Here is a 21195-nt window from a genome sequence, read left to right on the forward strand (position 1 = left end):
TGCGCAGAAGAAACTTTAACTAGCCATCCACCGAGTTTAACGTTCTTCTGCAAATGCATGCACCTCCCAGCGGGGTGGGCCCCCCGCAGCAACACCGCCTAATACAGCAACGCTGCGCACATGCCCCCAACCTTACCATCGCAAGCCATCCATCGATGGCACAAAACTATTCGACCCTTGACTATCGATGCCCAAAACATCGAACACTAGGTTCCAACCATCGATGTTTTGGGAACATCAATAGTCGATGGCCATCACTAGCTGCAGGGTGAGATGGTGGGGTATCGCATGCAATACCTCGCCCTAGTGGACGGAGACCTTCAGGCTACGGAAGGATTTAGAGGGGCAGCAAAATGGGTACCATAAACCATCGATTAATCATCGATGACTATCCCTAATTCATACTCTTATTAATTTCCGACGTTAGCTTCGCATAATCTCTTGCGCCTGCGTTACCAGCCAGTGCCACTGCATTCTCCCATTTTACGCGCTCTCACAGAAAATTCGCATCAACGCCGTGTTCATACACAATGCAGTAAAGCATTGCTCCCGTAACGGTGTGAGGAACACGCTAGCAGAGGATCTCCCCGGGCATCAGGAAACGCTTATGTGGGTTACTCACTCACTGACTCTGCCCTTAACCAACATGGCGCCGGCACCATGGTAGTTGACGCAGTGCAGCCCTGCCGCTCCCTTGCCCATCGTGCCGTGCTGACGTCACCACGCTGCTTCGGGAGGGGCGACGCTTCGCCGGAGTATCCTGACACAACGGCAGGGAAGCCACACCCACCCCATAGTGACGCAAGGAGGCCCCGCCCGCTCCTCCCTCCCAGTCTCTGTTGCTCCCTCTTCCCCTGTACGAGGCTGCGGCGGGTCAGTGTCGGAGCGTCCTCATTGCCGGAGCTTCGCCACCTAACAGCACCCACAGCACCGCGGCTCACCCCCGCCACCTATACAGCAGCGACCGGACGGAGGCACCAAGCGGACAACATGGTAAGGAGAGGTCAGGGCCGCATTGCAGAGAGGGGAATGGAGGCGGCGGCGGGGGCTGTGTGCCTGTGTGCACCTGGCCCGCTGGGCCCCGGGTAAGCCGCGGAAGCGCCTGCTGTCTACTGCCGTCATTGCTGTCAGGTGTTCCCGAGCTGTGGCTCTCACTGTCTGTCTGCATAGATGTCAATATGCTATATATATATATATATATATATATATATATATATATATATATATATATTACTTTGTATCTGTGAGTGGGGGTGTTGCTATAGTCCTTTCTGACATATGTGTCAGTGTGTGTGTGTGTGTGTAATATCGCTCTCTATCACACACATCTCCTCGTAGGCTGTGCATGCACCATGTATGTGCAGGCAGCTGGTTACATGGATGTGCCACCATTATGCTGTGCTATATAGTAAACCTGCCCCCCCCCCTGCTAGATGTACATGCACCCTGGGTTTACTCCCAGCCTGACACATGCAGTGGGGGTGGGGGCTCATGTCAGACCCATAAACACTGCAGCACGGGTTAATCGTAGCCGTAGTCCCGGATTTGTGCACAGAGGATATAGGCGGTGCAGTAATGAGGCTTATTTGCTGATTAGTGCTGGTATTCCACCCATTCACTCGGGGGCTTGTCATTACCGCCACACTTGAGTGACAGCGACACCCCCCTTCCTCCCTCCTGACTGCGGAGATACAGGGCTGCTCTGTTTATTATGGGGTATCCTCTCCTAGCTGTCACGCGTTGGATGCCATTTAAATGCTCACCCAGTCTTTGCAGCGTCTCCCTGTGTAATGCAAGGAAGCTGCTGGATTGCTCTCCCTGTGTATGGGTGGGGGGAGAGAGCAGACTGCTTCATGTGTCTGGGCAAGGCTGTGTTGGTGCAAGCTGGCCCATGCAGACTGTAAAATGAACATGATTGGTATTCAAAGAATAGAGAAGTGTGTTCATATTGCAGGTACATGATGTGGCGTCTGGGCATATATCAACGGGTTGGTTTGCTGAGGTATAAAATACAAATGATAAATCATCTCTTTATTATACATAAAATAACAGTATATATATTTATTTTTTTTCTGTGTATTTATAGCTGTTCTAAATGGCTTCTATATACAGCATGTTAAAATCAAGTTGTATTCCTAAATGGCGCTGTAGTAAAGTGCATTGGAAAATGATATATATTGAAGGTATTTTTTGTTAAATGTAACCGTATTTTCAGTGACTTTTGCATGTGGTTGTGCCAGCATGATGCACCGCTCTGTACGCAGCTTTTAAATTGGATAGTTTGCTAAAATAGTTTCCAATGAATGTTGTATTTTCATAGCATTTAATTGTCTGGAGTTTTAGGTTTCCAGCACCCTTTTAAAGTCTGGCTGTGGCCAAGAACACGCTAATGTCTTCCAGTCATGTCAGTAGCTGAGTGTAGCTTCTCATCCATTCAGCTGACGGTAGCCTATGTAAACCAAGCCTAAAAAGGGAGTTTCTGCAGCTGGTTCCCAGGCAACCAATTGGGTTACAGGCAAATTAATTGTGGCTTTCCCTTACTAAAACCAGAACTTTATTTTTCACCTATACAGTCTGTAATATGTCAGACCAGTTAAGTAAGTCAGGGATCTCTTTTATAGACCTTATGTAAGATCTGAAGCTTCAAAGCTTAAGTAGTTTGCTATGCATCTCCTTGCACTGGGAAAGTGTGCGTCAGGTTTTGACCTGTACAAAGCTGGGTACACACGTGTTCAATCCTTCTGGAGATGTAGATTGCTGATATAACATTCAGTCTACCTACATACATAGTGATTTAGGGACACTTTCTAAGCCAGGGGTGGCCAACCGGTCCGAGGTAAAGAGCCGAAAAATATCGGCAATCAAGCCAAAGAGCCGACATCATGCCTTTGGCGCACGCGGCAAAAAAGTGGTGTGGTCAGGGGCGTGCTCAGGGGAGTAGTCATATGACACAAGGGGGAGTGGCTACATGACAAAACTTTATGCCCTCAGTGCCAGATATGCCCCTCAGTGCTAGGTATGCCCCCAGTGCTACACATATATGCCCCACGGTGCCAGATATGCCCCCAGTGCCACACATATATGCCCCACGGTGCCAGATATGCCCCCAGTGCCACACATATATGCACCAAGGTGCCAGATATGCCCCCAGTGCCACACATATATGCCCCACGGTGCCACACATATGCCCCCACAGTGCTAGTTATGTGCCCAGTGCCAGATATGTTACCACAATGCCACACATATGCCCCCACAGTGCAAGTTATGTGCCCAGTGCCAGATATGTTACCACAATGCCACACATATGCCCCCACAGTGCAAGTTATGCGCCCAGTGCCATATATACCCCCACAATGCCACACATATGCCCCCACAGTGCAAGTTATGCGCCCAGTGCCATATATACCCCCACAATGCCACACATATGCCCCCACAGTGCTAGTTATGTGCCCAGTGCCAGATATGTTACCACAGTGCCACATATGCGCCCCCACAGTGCTAGTTATGCCCCCCGTGATAATTTCCCAGCAGCAGCACTCACCGTTGTTGCTGCTGCTGGGCGGGGAGAGGACAGTCTGGCGTCCCCCTGCAGTCAGACTCCTGCATGTCAAGGAGGAGAGCACAGCACAGCGCACGTCTACTTCCCCCCCCTCACTTCCCTGTGACTGGTCCATCCAAAAATCAAAGCTCGCGGGCCGGCTCCTGATTGGCTGCCGGCCCGCGAGCTCTGATTGGCGGACGGCCCAGTCACAATGATGCACACTAAGGGGTAGGAGAGATGCGCAATGCGTGCTCTCCTCCCCTCAAGGATGGATTCGGGCCGGGGAACCGGCAGCGGGGGGACGGGGACGGAGGGCAGCAGGAGCCGCACTTAGCAAGGGGGAGAGCCGCATGCGGCTCGAGAGCCGCGGGTTGGCCACCCCTGTTCTAAGCGATCTCGCTAGATCGATTAGAAAATGCACCTACATCGGTCTGTGTGTAGGGCATAGCAATAGCGTTGTGCTGCACTGTACCGTGTGCCGCTATATCCCAGCGATTTAGTATCCGCCATGCTGGATTAAGCTTGTAACATTGCCGAACACTGACCCTGGTAGATCGCTCAGCACACAGTGCTGACACATCGCTGTGTGCTGGGCGTTCTGAGCAATCTACAGTAGCATCGCTCAGAACGCCCAGCAAACTGCTACATGTGTAGGCTCATTGTAACTATCTGCTGAAAAAGATTGTCACTGAACAGACCTACAATCTGGCAGATTGGATTGGATACACACCTATACAACTGTCAGCCATTTACCTGATATCGGGTGAGCGGTCGTCCGTTGCATAGGCCTTTACCCAGCTTGAGTAGAAAACTGCATTTGATGAAATGCGGCTGAGTTGCTGAAGTCTTATTACTGTTTATAGCCATTATTAACAAATATTGGGCCTACAGTATTTGCTAATGCTCTTTTCACACACCAAAGCAAATTTCAGGGTTAATTAGGTTACCCTGCTAATTTGCCATTGCCGGGTATGTTTTTTTTTTTTTGTGTTTATCACCTGGGTCGAAGACTTGGGAATTTTGGCTTGGGTTCACACCCTTTCACACAGAAGAGATACCTGTGTTGATCAGCAAATTACTGGGTAGGAATGCTTGACCTAATAACTATCTGTGTGAAGGGGTGGGGGGAGCGTCAGACTGGGACTGGCAAAATGACCTAAAACCAAAACCATGCTTCTCAGTCACATGACAGTGTGAGTATTGGAAATATGAAACCAGAGAGGGCCATCTGCACTGTCAGTAGATGTCCTCGTAAATCTGAGTATCCCCAAAATGGTTGTATCATTTTTAGTATGAAGTAACCCTTTCTACAGTATCCAGTTGGTGTTTTGAAATCCTGAATAACAATCATTGTACTGCTGCACTTTTCAATATGGCTTTAAACTATTATCAAATAGGTTGTCAGCAGAGTTCCTAATGTGTCTTCATTTTTACTTTGCCCTTACTGTGTATATATTTTAGCACACGGGTTGTCAAACTCTGTCCCCAGGTCCCCACACAGTTTGTGTTTTCCAGGTTGCCTGTGGATTTTGAAAACGGTTGGCGATATACAGTGCACCTGCCGGGTGACATGAAAAACCATGACTTTCGAAAAACATTGACATTTCAAAGTATGATTCTGCCCTTGAGCAATTTCTTGCAATAGCACAGGTCTTAAGATGTGTACACACTGTGCCAAAACGCAGAGCCCAGTGTCGCACCGTCTGAGTGGACGATCCAGGTAAGCATATACAGAGGTGTCCTCATACGTCCTGCCTCAGTACGTCAATAACATGAGTGAGACGCCAAGTCCTGTACAAATCTTCAAAAGTCACCTGTCTTTTTTTGCTGAGAATGCATCTTAAGGTCCGATTCAGACGGATTAAGCCGATCTATATGATGAAATTGGGCCAAATTGGAGGTGTTTGACATCTGATCCGCTTTCTCGGTCGGATCCTATGTAGATCATACGTGTGGCACATATGATCTATTGGATCAGGTAATCAGGACCCGCTTTTTATCACCCGCGATATATCGCATCCGATTCACCTTGAACTCCCAAATGTTGACATGAGGTCTGATGCGAAGCGCGGTTCTTTGTGCATTGGAGCCTCAGGGTCGCACGGGTTACGATAGATATGTTGGATCGTAAAGCCTTTTAGGCGGGCTTGGCTGGGATCCCCACCCGGGAGGTTCCCATGCAGTTCAAGAGGGGATCGCAGGCGACTTCTCCCCTCAAAGAAATCGCCCAAATGTATGGCCTTCTATAAACGCACACAGATTGTGTCCTATATCACATTTATCAGCACAGTCTTTGTGTCCTAGTTGTATTGAGATTAAGACGAAAAGATGCCCGACACTAGAATATTCTTATGGTTTCTGGCTTGCCGAAAGGGGCTTTTTGGCACGATTTCGACAGATGTATGGGAATATCTGTATACTTACCTAATAGCCACTCCAGTCATGATGTCATAACTGGGTGTCCAACATTGACTTCAGTCTCCACCGCAATCCCTGGTTCACACAGCCAGATGCACCAATATATAACAGCCATTGGGTGTCCTGCACAGCTTGAAACCATGTCTGTGAATGACCGTTCAGACCTTGTGGTGTATCGTCCGTTCGCTCAAATGGCTGATATATAGCCCAGTGCAGTGGTTCTCAAATGTTCTTGACCAGGGCACCCTAGAATATCAAGGCACCCATAGTCAAAAAGTTTATTATGGATAAATAATAATAATAAAAAAAGGTAAATTGTGCTTAACTGTCACCACTATGTTATGTGGTGGGGAACATAGCTGTGGTTCGAATTGTCCGTACATTTTATGATTGGCAGCCACCAGCACTGGTTTTGCCTATCACTTTGAGCATACATTTGTTTTGGACCCCCAACCCGAGGCACCCCAGGGAGCCTAGGCACCTAGTCTTCATCAATCCAATACGTAGGTCATAGAAATATAGGGGTTTATTTACGAAGATGGGAGTTCTATTGAAGATGGGATGTTGCTATGGGCAACCAATCAGATTCTATCTATTATCTTCTAGAAGGCGCTAAATAAGAAGTGGAACTCATGCATTTTTTTAGCTGGCATATTGGGCACTGCTCTGATTTACATATACAACAATAGTACGGAAGGACAAGCTTCAAAAGACTATAATTTTACTTATAGTTAGTAACATACATTTAAAGGTGGAGCCACTTTAGCCTGGAGACCTTCTGCCGCTTTCCTCCTGCGTCGTCTTCTTTCCTATAGGCTGGAGTCCCATATGATGGACTGCAACTGATTTTTAGCATCCGGATTTATATCAGATTAATCACTTAGCTGTGGTCGGGCATCTGTCTGGATCCGCTCACACAGATCATAGGCCTGCAGAATGAATGCATTGTATGGTGGCTTAAAGGACCTATGAACTGAGCAGATGTTTTCATTGTGTTACACCACATTGTCCCCAGTCAGCTGTGTGTTTGTGACAAAACTAGCCACAAATTCTGTCATGTTTTTAGAATGGACAATAAATTGTTGCTTTTTGCAATCTTCCAATCCTTGCATTCATTGGTCAAATGCTTTTAATTGGACCCTTGGGCGTTTGGTCATTATGTCAGAACTGTCTAATATTCCTTTTACACCGCCGCAAAAACCCAGGTTTTTCCCTTGCGGACCTGGGTCAGCGCCGGTGTAAAAGGGGTTAACCAGTGTCCCTTTACACGGGACCTGTGCCCAGGTCCTGACCAGGGTAGAACATGGGCAGTACCTGGGTAGCGGGCAGTGTAAACGGGTACGCCGGGTCATCCTACCCGGCTCCCGTTTACAGCAATGGGGGGGGCACGCACAGCCTCCACTGCTGTCTTCTGTACTGTGCAGACAGCAGCGGAGGCAGGAAGGACGGAGGCTGGGGGTAGCCCAGCAGCTTACCTTGGTGCTGGGCTTGCTCCCGGCATGGTGGTCCAGAGCACGGCGGTCCCAGCGCTTGGAGATGATGTCCTCTCCAAGCGCCGCCCCCGTCGGCACAGCAGTGTGAACGAACCAAAATCCCGGATCCGACCTGGCTTGGAACAGTGTTCCAATTACCGGGTCTGATCCGGGATTTTGGGGTAAAATGGGGTATAATTGTCTGCACTGCTTTGGTCAGAGTAGTAGTGCATACCTCCTAACATGACCCTCTCCGTGAGGGACACGTTGCTCTGTTTCTTGACTTCCCTCTTCATTTATGATTACCATCACCTGTGCTGAACCACCTTTCTTATCCATTAACCTGTTACAGGTGATGGTAATCATAAATGAAGAGGTAAGTCGAGAAACAGAGCATTATGTCCCTCCTGGAGAGGGTCATGTTGAGAGGTATGGTAGTGCGACTAATGATCAGGATGGTCATAGTTAAAGAGTAGAGGCTTTCTAGATGCTTGAAGACTGCAGTGTTCATCTGTAATGGCAGGAGCCGCCCCTCATGAATCAAGTCCCATTGTTCTGTATATTCACAACAATTTAGTTTTGTGTACATTCCTGCTTGGGTGTATCCATGGAAACACTTTATTTATTTTGATAGTGTTCTTTTTGTATACTGGGCCTGCAATCTACCATATACATCTGCATTGGTGTTTATGTATCTTGCGGCGTAGGACAACTATGATGGAACCGTGGGTACGATTCTGTTTCGTTTGCTAAATTTTGAATTATAATGCAGGTAAGCCTGCCCCGATGAACAAGTTCCTTCCTAATATCTGCCAGTAAATTATTTACTGGTGTAGTTTTATTTGGTGCATGTTTTTATTTTAAATACATAAGGTGATTCCAGAGCCGCAAGAACACTAGAATGTGATTTAATTGCCTTAATGGGTTTAGGATCTCCCGTTTGTTTCCTTTAGAATAATATATGAATGTTTTTTGGTGTATGTATAAAGGCTTGCCTCTAGGGATGTCACATCTTACCATAATTGGAGGTTCATCACTTTACAGTATAATTGAGGATTCGGCTGCCTTGTTTAAACTTGCAGATAAACATGTTTGTACTTTGCTGTAACCCGTAGCCTTCTAATAAAATTGTGATTTAATACTGTGTTTTGGCAACGTCGTTATCACAGGTAATGTTAATAGCTGGAAATGTTTAATTGTATTGCATTTATATCTGGGATATAATGCAAAAAGAAAAGGGAAGATTTATACAACTTATGTATTATAAAAAAAAATGAAGTTTAATGATACCCCTTTCACATTGCAACTAATTACCGGGCACAAGCCGGTTCGACCCGGTAATTAGTGCGATGTGAAAGGGGTTACCAGGTCCCACAAACGGGTAGCAACACGCCAATACGAACTGGTAAAAAAAGCAGAGTTTTTACCGGTTTGTTGTGTAGTGTGAACGGGTTCAACGGGTCAAGCAACCCGTTTCCCATTCACACTATGGAGTGCCAGCTCGAAGCGCTGCCTCCTTCCCTACCCCCAATGCCGCGCCGACTCCTCGACGCACCGTCAATAATGCCAGTTCGCTGAAGGGATGTGAACATCCCAAAATGCAGGGTCGGTACTAAACAGTCCCTGCAAAATCCCGGTGCGACCCTGCATTTTGCAATGTAAAAGCGGCAAGAGAGCAGTGTGTGCCTAAAAAAAAAAAACTTATTTTTTTCCTTGCAACATTCTGTATATAACGCTGCTTGTTTTTTTATATGTGCTGCTAACACCTGTGTAAGGATCACACAGTTACCGGTGCGCTTCCAGAGTAAGCTCTAATAGTCATTACCTACCTTCGGGGTCAGTTCTATTCAGAATGATGTGAATAGCGATGGGAGGCAGCTCCTGGAGTTTTCTAATCAGGGCGCTGCTGATGGCATCTAGTGGATTTCTGCTCGTACACAAATCCGACAAAACTAGGTTGGCGATGCCCGAGCACGGTGCGAACAGCATTGGCGGAAGCACTTAAGTAGGAAAATGTCGGTACTCCCGACTGAATGCCTGCGAGTACCGGCCTTTTCCGACCTTGCAGCGCACTGGTTAGAATAGTGCGGGTGCTATTCACATCTTCTGTATAGAATTGACACATTAGAGAGCTTATATCTGACCTTGTCTAACCTCTTAGCTAGTGTACAGTTGTGTCCTCTTGGTATGCTGTGCAGTGTGAACGGGTACCCTATGAGAATCTTTGAGCGTTGGGTGTCTTTTTGTTTCTATTTATCAAAAAATGTCTTATTCATTCAATGTCTTACTATATTTTCTAGTGTTCACTCCATATCGTTAACGATGTATGCTCCCACGCATTGTTAATGACCATTGTCGTCTGCTGAACATGCAGGTCAATTTGTCTCTATATACCAAACATCTGCATTTCCAGCGGGGCCCAGTGATGTATGTTATGGCTATCGTTCACTGAGTATACTCAAAATCGGCCACCCGCAGCCAATATGGTTAACTATATCGGCCAGGGTCGTCTAGAGGGCCCACGTTCACATGCCCTCATTACTGAGTGCCTGCAAACCATCCCTTTGTAATGACACTGCCTTAAAAACTTGGGAAACCAGCTTATGTCTGAGAGGAAAAGAAATGTAATATAAGAATATATCTACTACCTGATACTACCTTGTCAAGCAGCTGTTTTTTAAAAAAAAGGGGGGAGTCACTCCCCAATGGCAAATAGATGATAAACAGGTAAGTAACTGAGCTAATCACCAGATGTCAATCATAGCAATGTGTTTTGCAATGATTGATGTCTGGTCATTAGCACAGTTTCTATTTATGTCTGAAAGGGGCCAACCTGGGAATTTCCCTGGTCTGTAGAGTGAATGGGGGGTCTCAAATGAGAAAATCCTTGGCTCTGAGCAGGGTAATTCCCGGGTTGTATGTCTGAATAATGTATTAGTCTCCTTGTGCATCCTAGCCCCATTGCATATCGATGAAGCGGCCAGGGACAGCAAAATGCAGGGTCGTTTCGGGACTGACCCATTTCCAAGTCCCAGTGCGACGCTCTTGCGATCTGCAAGTGGTATTATTTATCTGGTTGGAAACCTTACAGCACAGGTTCTCACACTTTGCCCTTTGGATAATGATCTGATTTATAAGAAGTTGGATGTCCTCCCTGGATATTGGGTCTAATTCAGACCTAATTGCAGGATAAATTTGTTCTCTAGATGGGCAAAACCATGCTGCACTACAGGTGGGGCAGATGTAACGTGCATATAGTTAGATTTGGGGGAGTTATTTTATTTCTGTGCAGGGTAAATATTGACTACTTTTTTTTTTTTTACCTATGCAATTTAGATTTGTTTGAACACACCCCACCCAAATGTAACTCTCTCTGCACATCTGCCCCACCTGCAGTGCACATGGTTTTGGCCATTTTGAGAACAAATTTATCCGCAAGTAGTCGGCCCTCATACTCCTAAGACCCATACACACGAGGCAATTCCAGGCTATTTCTTAGCAATCTGACTAGATTGTTTAGAAATTAAGCATGGATTGTTCAGTGGGCATACCCCCAGCGACAGCAGTGCGCGTTCCTGTGCGTCACCATCGCCTGATTAGATTTTGTATAATATTTAGTCCCATCGCTAGTGTTCTCACCGGAGAACAGTGGTCCGCACACATCACTGGTGCATCGCATGTGTGCTGAGCGGTCTGTGCTTAATCACATCGCTAGGTACGCAGCACTCTGTGTACGGGACTATAGGAAAGCTATGGTAATTCCCGGCAATGTGTGCATTCTGGGACATCGCTGATAACTGAATCGCAGTGTAAGTGTCTTTCTGAAGTTACTGAGAAGAGCGATTGGCTGCATATTTCATGTACTGGCTCCAGAATCGCAACAGTCATGTGCCTATAGGAGTAGAAGCAAGCCTATAGCATTTCCCATTCATTTCTGCTCTTCATTAGTGATCGATGGATAAATCCAAAAAATCCACCATTGTACACTTACCTTTTTTATTTGTAAAACTCTTGCCAATATTTTAATTGGCTAGTGACCTCTTCATGTGCGCTGATATGGGAAATCCCTGCTATCAGAGGAAGCGGCTTCGTTCAGTGTATGTGAAAGTTGCATCCAATCCAAGCACTCGGCACTCAACAAATGCAAACCACATTGCTTCCAGTGACAGGGCTGTGAATGGTGTCACTAGCTGTGCATTGTGTTTGTTTAATTGTTGCTTTATTGCTGTTTGGTTTAATTATGTCATGGAGGCCGTGTCATTTGTCTGTCTGAAGCGTAAACTACAAAAGCAAATACTTAGTCTTGCCAAGAAGATTACATTAGACTAGTGCTCATTCTAGCACTGCGCAATTCCTCTTTCCTGTCTGGGGTGTTGCACGGTGCTCTGGTGCTTCTAGCACACTCTTGTCTGTAGCTCAGCACTAAACAGAGTGCTGTTGGCCATAAGGGGCTGGTGATTTGGATTCAGATTTGCCTAACGGTCACTCCACAGCCTGCCTGCTGTTAATTTGCAGTTTGCGTGCTCATCAGTTGCAAGCACCCATTTCATAGATGTATCCTCACCCCCCACCACACACACAATATAGGGCAGGTTGTTGATGCGGTTTACAAATATAATCTGAATACCAAACAGTGCATGTACAATTTACAGTTACTGGGTATCTGCTATATTTTAACATTGACAATAAGGAGGCGTTGGTAAAGTTTCCCCGTGACCTGTCCCAAATACCAGCATACAGTGTAATCTAGTGCAAACAGAAGTAATATGTGCACTTGTCGGATAGCCATGACAAGTGTAATCCCCAGCATCCTTTGTTGACACATTACATAGTCTCATTGTTTATTATCTTTCCTTGTGTATCCATACTAGTAAATGCAGTGTGTTATTAGTTCTGTAGGACCTGTAAATCATGTCATGCATGCACACCCAAACACGCCACTCTCCTGTTTTGTCAGATCGGAGCAATGGCAAGCTGAGGGTTACCTGTACGGCCGGCCTGGCAGTGTGGACTCCGGCTCCTGCCGTACCATGATTTCATCACGGTGTTCTTCCCATACATTACCTGTACGGCCGGCCTGGCAGTATGGACTCCTGCTTCCTGCCCTACCATGATTTCACCACTGTGTTCTTCCCATACATTACCTGTACGGCCGGCCTGGCAGTGTGGACTCCTGCTTCCTGCCCTACCATGCTTTCATCACTGTGTTCTTCCCATACATTACCTGTACGGCCGGCCTGGCAGTATGGACTCCTGCTCCTGCCGTACCATGATTTCATCACTGTTGAGCTCTTCCCATACGTACATACTTACAGCTAGAATATTGAGGTTTCAAAAGACAAAATTGCAATATTGGAAATTCAATTTAGCCAAAGCAGGTGCCATTCTCCTTCAAAGAATTACTACACCTGAAAACTGTATATATACCCAGTGTATTACATACCCAGAAGATTTCAAATACTTTTACTATTTCCATCGTAAAATAAATGAGTTTTTATGTTTAATTTTCAGCCGTTTTATAACATGAGAACAGATAATCCACTTTATCCTGAATAACCATACATTGGGCTCTTGCTGTTGATAAGGTAGCGTGTCTAGCGTGACTTGGGAACTTTTCATCCAGTTCCGATAAGTTAGAGGAAGTGTCAAATCTCATGTGGTTCAGCTCATATTCCGATCCGGTGCGCGGAGCCGGAGATCACAAGGCAGGCCCTACAGATGCATCTGATGGCAACGCAAAAGATCCATTGTATTTGGTCCTTTCGCATACGGTGGGGCAGATGTATTGCACCTAGTGAAGACATAAAGTAGAAGGTGATAACGCACCAGCTAATCAACTCCTAACTGTCAATTTTCAAACATGGCTGATGCTTTAACGCCTTCAACTTTATCTTTTCACCACGTTTAATACGTCTGCCCCAATGTATCGTATGTGACCCTGCTGCCCAGGAAGCTGCCGGGAGCTCAAGGGTGATTGCATGTGACTTCTCCCATCGGAGAAGTCTCGTTAGTGTTTGAGGGCCTAAGTGCAGATTGGAACGGGTCCTGGGATAGACCATAATTGGCTTTTTCCCAGGAAATAATTAGCAGGTGCCAATCGGTATCTTGTACACCTTTCAGCGTGTATGCATTGTAACAAAGTACACATCCCCAAGGTCTGTACCTTCCAGTGTTACGCCAAGGTCAGAGATCTCACATCTCCCTATACAAACAATACGTTTTCTTACTATCGTGAAGTGCTAAAAGCAAAACGGTCCACAAAGTAATTTCGTATTATACAGGCGAAGTTTAAGGTCTTTACACTCAGACCATTTCTAGAACACAAGACCTTCGGAATCATTTATTAAATAGAAATTCTTAGTTTTTCCCTGCACACTGACGTTTGTGTGAGAAAATGCCATTATTTATACTCCATTCAGGAAATAATCCTGTGAACATCAATGTATTCCAGTAGAGCTGTGGCATGGTTTGCACTGCTTTAAGGAAACTGAAAATACGTTCCTATTGTAGAACTTTCTCTGTATAACCGTTACTGCCCCGATTCGTCATTTATGTTGATCAAAACTTAACTGTTCCCAAATATATTTACAGCAACCAGTGCTTGCATAATGTCCTCTGTCTTTTTTCTGCCATCTTACTTATGTGTGGTTACCTTTTTATCTAATAGTTTTGTGTATGTTCAGTGCACTTTTACACAACTCTCCTCATCTTCCGGAGGTTGGTTTCTCTCGCTACTTTCCCCCATGTTACTCTCCAGTGGATGTCCATTTTCTCTGGGAACCCTCCATTACGATGTTACATGTCTTGGCATGAGGACTAGAAGCGCAACAGACCCATTCCATGTTTTGTTCTTGTTGACCATTGAAGCAAGGGCTGGATATAATGTAGGGTACACACCAGAACGACCACGATCGTTAGACGATCGTGAAACTATTTCCATTGAACTTCCAGGCAGTCCCCAGCTCATGACTTGTTGAAAATGTGTTTTTGTACAAAACGATCTCAATCCGATCCGGATGTGACTACGGGATGGACTCCCGGTTGGAGTTGGATTGACGAATCCTACTTGCTGCAGGTAGGATCCACGAAGTGACCAAATGATTGACGGGGACACGCATCGGATCGGAATCGGATCTAAAAAATGCCAAAACGTGCACAATGTACATTCAATCAGTTAGAATTGGATCTAAATTGAAGGTATTGAGGCCAAGTCGTTCTGCTGTGTGCCCACCATACTTTTGTGTGGGTCAGCCATCGCTCCAGTGCTTTCAGAAGCCACATTGCCTCTTTACAGACTGCTCAAATTTGAGTCTCCCAATCATCTGAGACCTATAGGAACCTGCTCCTAACCGGGATTGTGAGAAGGGGTTTGATCACTGAAAATCAGTTCTGTAAACCCTTGTTTTGGATTCGGTTCACTATGTGCGGAGTGCAGTCGCCTCTGTGCGGAAGTCAGTATCAAGTCAGGCCTCCAAATGCATGTTGGGGTGTTAAAACCAAGCAGACCTATTTGTATCAGTTTTTTTTTTTTTTTAATAAACAATGCTGCTCAATAGAAGGGCCATCTTTGGCAACACGGCACAATCATCCAGGTGGCAAATGTCTGAACGTATTAGATTTTATCTTTGGAATGATTTAATACCTGCTGTGTAGAGGCAAGTTGCTGTGACCCAGCTGATAGAGAGCAGCAACACCTGCCAGTGACAGGACACCTGGCACACTTCTCTAGCCAGGTGTGTGCATTGTGAATAGACTGCTTCTCTTTTTGTTATCTCCTGCTTACTTATTATTTGTCTGCGTACTATTGTCTGCAAAATGCACCATGTATATTACTGCACGAATGCTGGATCAGTACAGAGCCGTCTATATCCGCTGCTGCATAAAAGCCGTCTTCCCTGATTAGCTGGAGTGGAGGCAGCAGGGAGTTCTGTGTATTACACTAGTGATGTGCGTTGGTGGAGCCATTCCTCTGGAATGTACTGCTAGACTGCAGTTTTATTTTCTCTACACCCACCTGCAGGACAGTAATCATTTCTCACTGTTTACCAGGATTCCCAAAGCAGCATCGCAACGAACTCTCCAGTAAACAGAGCGTTTATACAGTACATTGGATTTTGTGTATGTCCTTTCCAATACGGATCCATGTAATATCTTCTATTCCACTTACACCTTCGTTACTGCAGAACATGGCTGAGATTGTTCCTATTATCACGCTGCAAGGACAAGGATTGCAGACCCTGCCTTTTCCATTTGTGTTTTCATGATGCAATACAAGTTGCTGGTTTTACATTTGTTACTATATCTAGTCCCGTTTATAAAAAAAATAAAAAAAAGTCTACCTTTTTTAAGGCTGAGACGTTACTAAATACCTGGAGATCTCCCCTGAGCCTAGAACACATTGCAGACTGGAGCAGTGAAGGGGGGACCCTGAGGTGTAATATGCTGGAGAGCCTCAGACATGCATGTCTCTAATGTGCTCCTGCAGACTCTTTCTGTAATCTGAACTACTTTAACATGTGCTTATTTTCTTAATGTTGTGGCGTGCCAATCAGACCATATGGGAAGCTCCAGGCTCCCTTCAAAAAGTAGGGGAAAAATAAATCTGCCTGCAGTGTTTTCCTTCCGCGTAACACAAAGCTGCAGTTATAAGGAGATGGGGTGCCCAATGATCGCAGTGTAAAACTTTTTATTTTGGAATGTGCTCTGTTGCACTGTGTATGTGACTGTTGCGCAGCAGTACATTACTGTATAGCTGTTACTGAAATAGAGCTTTGTTGGTGGTTTCCCCTCAAGCTTTCAGTGGTGTCATATTCTGCCTTGGGTACTGCAGCAATGTAAAGAGGTATTTGCAATTTAAGGTTGGTCGTGTCATGACTAGAAGTGACAGGCCTGGGATAGACCTGTATTTCAGAATTGGCTGTATTGGCCAAGCATACAAATACTCACAATACATAAGAATCCGCTATCCATCTATAGCTCGCGTCCACGAGTCTCCCAAACACTGCCATCTGCTGGCAGAGAGTGAAGCTACATCTCTTTTTCACACATGCACAAACACAGAAGGTAGCAGACTAACTTTTGCTTCAAGTGGGCTTACTAGTAAAGGCCCATACATACTGGGCGAAATTGAGCTGAAAGCCGCTCAAAACAGCAAGTATGAGCGGCTTTTTGCTCAATACCACCCAGTGTGTATGGCCTAGCGATGAGCGTTGCTGCGCGCTCCCGCATCATCGCCGGGAAAGCCGTATTACCAGCAGATGAGCAGCTTTGAGGATGGCTTTGCATAGTGCTGCCCTATGCAAAGCCGTCCTCTCCCCCCTGACAGCACCGGGCAGCGATGATGGCGATCATCGCTGTCCATAGTCGCCCAGTGTGTATGGACCTTATTACATACATAACAATCATCTAAATAAACTCAAGAACTCTACCCATCTGTCAATAACTCAAGTAGTCCGCTAAATAACCGCATGCAGAAGGAAAACAATTCTTAAATGTCTAGATGGTTTTTACCAACAGCGTTCTATAATGTTTACCCTACGGAAGCAAATTGACAAGTCATGACCAAGATGAGATGGATCATCAACAATGTTTTTTTGCCCGCTCCCTAGCTCAATATAACGTCTGATGATGGGGGATGTTTACACTAATGCCAAATAGTGTTGTGGAACATCCCAGGATTCAATTCCTGTGTGTTTGTCCCAGAATCCTAATGTAATCTTAAGGCCCATACACACTGGGCGACTTTGAGCTGAAAGTCGCTCAAAACAGCAGGTTTGAGAGGCTTTCAGCTCAATGCCGCCCAGTGTGTTTGCCCCGGTGGTGATCGCTGCTGCGCGCTCCAGCATCATCAGTGCGGATATACAGAACACACTGTGCTAGAAGCACTACAGTAGATAGCGACAACCCAGGCAGGGAAGAGCAACTGCATGGGTTTTCAAAGATGGCGGGTGCTAGAATGAACACTGAAACTACACTCACAAAGAAAACATTAGGAATATAAGACATGGCCCCAGCGTAGCAAGGCACAAGTGCTAACCACTATACCACCATGCTGGCCATATATTGACATTAAGTATCTTACTCTGCTACACTACTTTCCTATGTTCCTTTTAATAAATGGCTGTAAGTGGAAAGTATGGCTACAGCAGTGTCCTCCACATTCATTCTATTCATAGAGTTTGCGTGTCTGCCCCCCCCCCCCCCACCCACCCACCTGAGAGATATCGTCAGTGATGGAATGATGACTGAAGTGCTGCAGAATGGAGCGTTGGGAGACCACTTTTAGTTCAGCTTTTACTAATATGTAAATCTATGTTGACAGTTTCTGGAGCTTATCAAAGCTGAGAGTGATCTGATCAGATGGTGGGGGGCGAGGGCAACTGTAGCTGAAGCTGATTTTTTTTGGTGCCTTTGCATAAAATGGCAGATAAGAGATCACTATCTTGAACTGTCCTTGTATTGGCTGTGCAGCTATGACGAACATCTCACGTTCTATATTAACATTTCACGTGTTCTCTGCACCAATTTTAGTAGCTTTTTCACATGAGCTGCCTTTTTTCATGTTGCTTTTTAAAAAAGCATCTGCATATTACCATCTTCGGTATTACGATTACAAGCAGCAACAAATAATCCTATGTGGCTGTGTTCTCTATGCGCTGGAGCCCATTCCTGCCAGTTTCCTCGACACCTCGCAGTAGGAGGGTGACCCAGCTTTTGAAGGGCAGCATTTCTGACTGTCTGAGGTAAACATCCAGCTCAAGAAGTTATCCTAGGGTTTCCCAAACTGTGCCCAAGGTACCCTCACAGACAGGATTTAAGGATATCCTTACTTATAGTGCCTCATTCAGTAGGATTATACCATCTATGCACAAGCATGAATTAAAACCTGAACTTGAATAAGGGAGTGGCGAGTTTTCCCCTGTCAGGAAATGTTGGCACAGATTGAATACCCCCCCTTATATCTTCAGGTGTTCAAGGGAGTGGACTTTGTCATTTCCAGCTGATTGGCAAATAAATGTTAACCTAATGGCAAGTTCACTGAAAATCCAGTGTGGGGAATGGATAACAATATCAGCCCTTAGAAAGGGGGGGGGGGGATTTGATTATGGACGAAGGTATCGCATTGTCGTGGCATTTAAATGTGGAAACCGCACTGATATTCATACCCTTCACCCGGCCGGTGAATGCCAGATTTGCTTTAAAGTCCCCATGACCCTATCGGGTGCTGGAGCAAAGTCCCCTAACGCTGTAAAGTGCAGCAGTGTTAAGGCCCATACACACTGGGCAACTTTGAGCTGAAAGCCGCTCAAAACAGCAAGTTTGGGTGGCTATTACCTCAAAGCCGCCCAGTGTCTATGGCCCGGTGATGAGCGGGGAGCGCTGCTGCGTGCTCCCGCGTCATCGCTGGGAAAGCTGCTCATATGCTGCACTGGGCAGGGGGAAAGCCACTCTATGGCATATATTCAATGCCGTGGGCGAGCGGTGACTGCAAGCAGGACTTTTTGCTCGCAGTCACCGCTCACCCTGTCAGTATTCAACTGACCCCCCTCATACGCAAATTCCTCCTCGCTCCGTTTTTTGAGCGAGGGAGAACTGGCGTATGTGCCTCCAAAAGCTGTGAGAATCGAGGCTAATTCCAGCGAGTTTGCTGCACTAGCCGCGGCTCTCGCAGTTTAGAGGAATCCTCGCAGTTCTGTGACGGCGAGGATTCCCCCGAAACGTTGCATAGTGCGAGCGGCCGGCGCGGGGGTTAAACTGCGAGGATCACTGGTTTTCTGCGATACTCGCAGTTTAACCCCCTCGCCGGCCGCTCGCACCGGCATTGAATACATGCCAGTGTATGCACTGAGTGGCTTTCAACCCCCAAGCGATGATAGCAATCATCGCTGTTGATACACGTTGGACATGATCGCACCGTGTGTATGGACCTTTAGGCAGATATGCTGTGTGGATCCTCTGGGCACTAATTGAGTTCTCCCCTCTTTGAGCCAGTTGTAAAATGATGATAATTTATACCTCTAAAACATTCTCTTAATGTGTCAGCTCTGTGTCCTACAACAACAGCTTCTGACACCATCAGCCCGTTTGTTTGCCTTGTTTTGGCAGACCCTGCTGCTAAATTATGTATGACTATTTGCCTGTAATTCTCTGGCAGGTATTCACATTTAGAAGGAAACAGAAGAAAAATTCCAGGGTTGTCTGGTTTAAATCACCTTAGTTTAATTCAAATGGTACAGAAAAAGCCTATTCTATTATTTAAAAAAAAAATGCCTCCAGCTGGGAAAACAGCATGAGGAACTGGCATCTGTAAGTGCATTCGCACTTGCCAGTGCCGGTGGTGGACATGGTGCGTCATGGCCCTCGCTACGATTGTGTTCAGAGTTGTCTTTAGGACTTGTGTGAAAGATGAGGTAGTTTTAGGCCAAATTTTAGCAGAAATATTAAATTCTGGAGGATTTACAAACTTGTGTGTATTATTATATATGACCCATGTGCAGCCTCCTCCGTCCTTACTCCTCTCTGCTGGCAGCGTTGCTGAGTATTAGAGGGCTCGACCGGTAATGAACGTGCACAGATGTCCGGGAAAACGGTACATCAGACCCTTTTTGTACCAATTTCAGAGCCACATTTGTAGATTAAATGTAAAAAATTTTTTTTACCTAAATAATACAAAATATCTGTCAAACGATCTACCATCGGTACTATTTTAACTGAATACCACTTTCACATAGAAAACCTTGGTCGGGTCACACCTTTCACACTAAAGGGGTATTCTATCCCGGGTCACGACTGTCAGGACGTCATGACCCTGGCCTGTTCTCGGCCCGCTCGACTGATATTCACCAGACGGGATTCAATGTCCCGCCTGCTGAGTGCCGAAAAGCAAGAAACAGCCGTGAATCATTGAGATGATCTCAACAATCCATGGCTGTTCCCAGCAAAATAAGCCTGACTGGGGTCCGTTCTGCCGAGATAAATCTTAAATGCTGTTGGGAAAGATCGCATTGAATAGACACTCGCCGCTATTTCCCCAGTGGGAAATAGCGGCGGGGGATTGAATACCCCCTAAACCTGGTTCTCCCATTATACACTGTGACCTGGTTTTAACCATTCTTTTGAACCTGGTTGAATTGCCGGGTTGGTCGACCCTAATAATTGACTTAGCTGCTTTAATGCTGCACCTCGACCTGGTTCGCTCAGGCAATTGCAGTGTGTAAAGGATGTAACTGTGTCCATAAATCAGTTTACATTCTCCACAGTCTAGTTGCTGCGCAGCTGCACTCATTACTCACTAACACATTTTAAAAGATCCGCAGGTGGAGGTAATTACTTCACTTGTGATTTTGTGAGGAGGACTGAGTTGGCTACCCCAGTTCTAAGCGATCTAGTCATATTAACGATCTATCAAGCTTTTTATCTACTAGGGATATTTCACACACTCCGGCTCCTGCCGGGCGGCAAAATCCCACACGGCCAGAAGCCGTGCCGTGCACAGTAGTTACTAATGGACATGATTGTGTCCATTCAGATAGGACGGCCACGGCCCGGCCGCCCGCTTGCAGCCGGATCCCACCACTGGAAGGGACGGCTGCCGGGCTGTGGCCATCCCCTCCATTCTAAACTGCCATGTGCTGCACGGCTTCCTGGCCGTGCGGGTTTTCGCCGCCCGGCAGGAGCCGGTGTGTAAAATAGCCCTTACAATGTATCAAACTATATATCTACCCAGGAAAAAGAGGAACACCAGCAGAGGAGCGGTGCATGACG

General features: G+C 46.1%; 1 protein-coding gene across 1 annotated transcript in view; it reads left to right on the forward strand.

Annotated features, from left to right (window-relative positions):
- The first annotated feature begins 362 nt into the window (after positions 1–362).
- The window catches only part of PPP3R1 (protein phosphatase 3 regulatory subunit B, alpha), a 53940-nt gene continuing 33107 nt past the window's right edge, over positions 363–21195 (forward strand). The window contains exon 1 of the mRNA XM_083175740.1: positions 363–993. Coding sequence (XP_083031866.1) covers positions 661–993 — 333 coding nt within the window. The 5' untranslated portion in view covers positions 363–660. The remainder of the gene's footprint in view (positions 994–21195) is intronic.

This window comes from Crinia signifera, chromosome 3 (assembly GCF_055691185.1).
Source record: "Crinia signifera chromosome 3, ASM5569118v1, whole genome shotgun sequence".
In the NCBI taxonomy this organism is placed as follows: domain Eukaryota; kingdom Metazoa; phylum Chordata; class Amphibia; order Anura; family Myobatrachidae; genus Crinia; species Crinia signifera.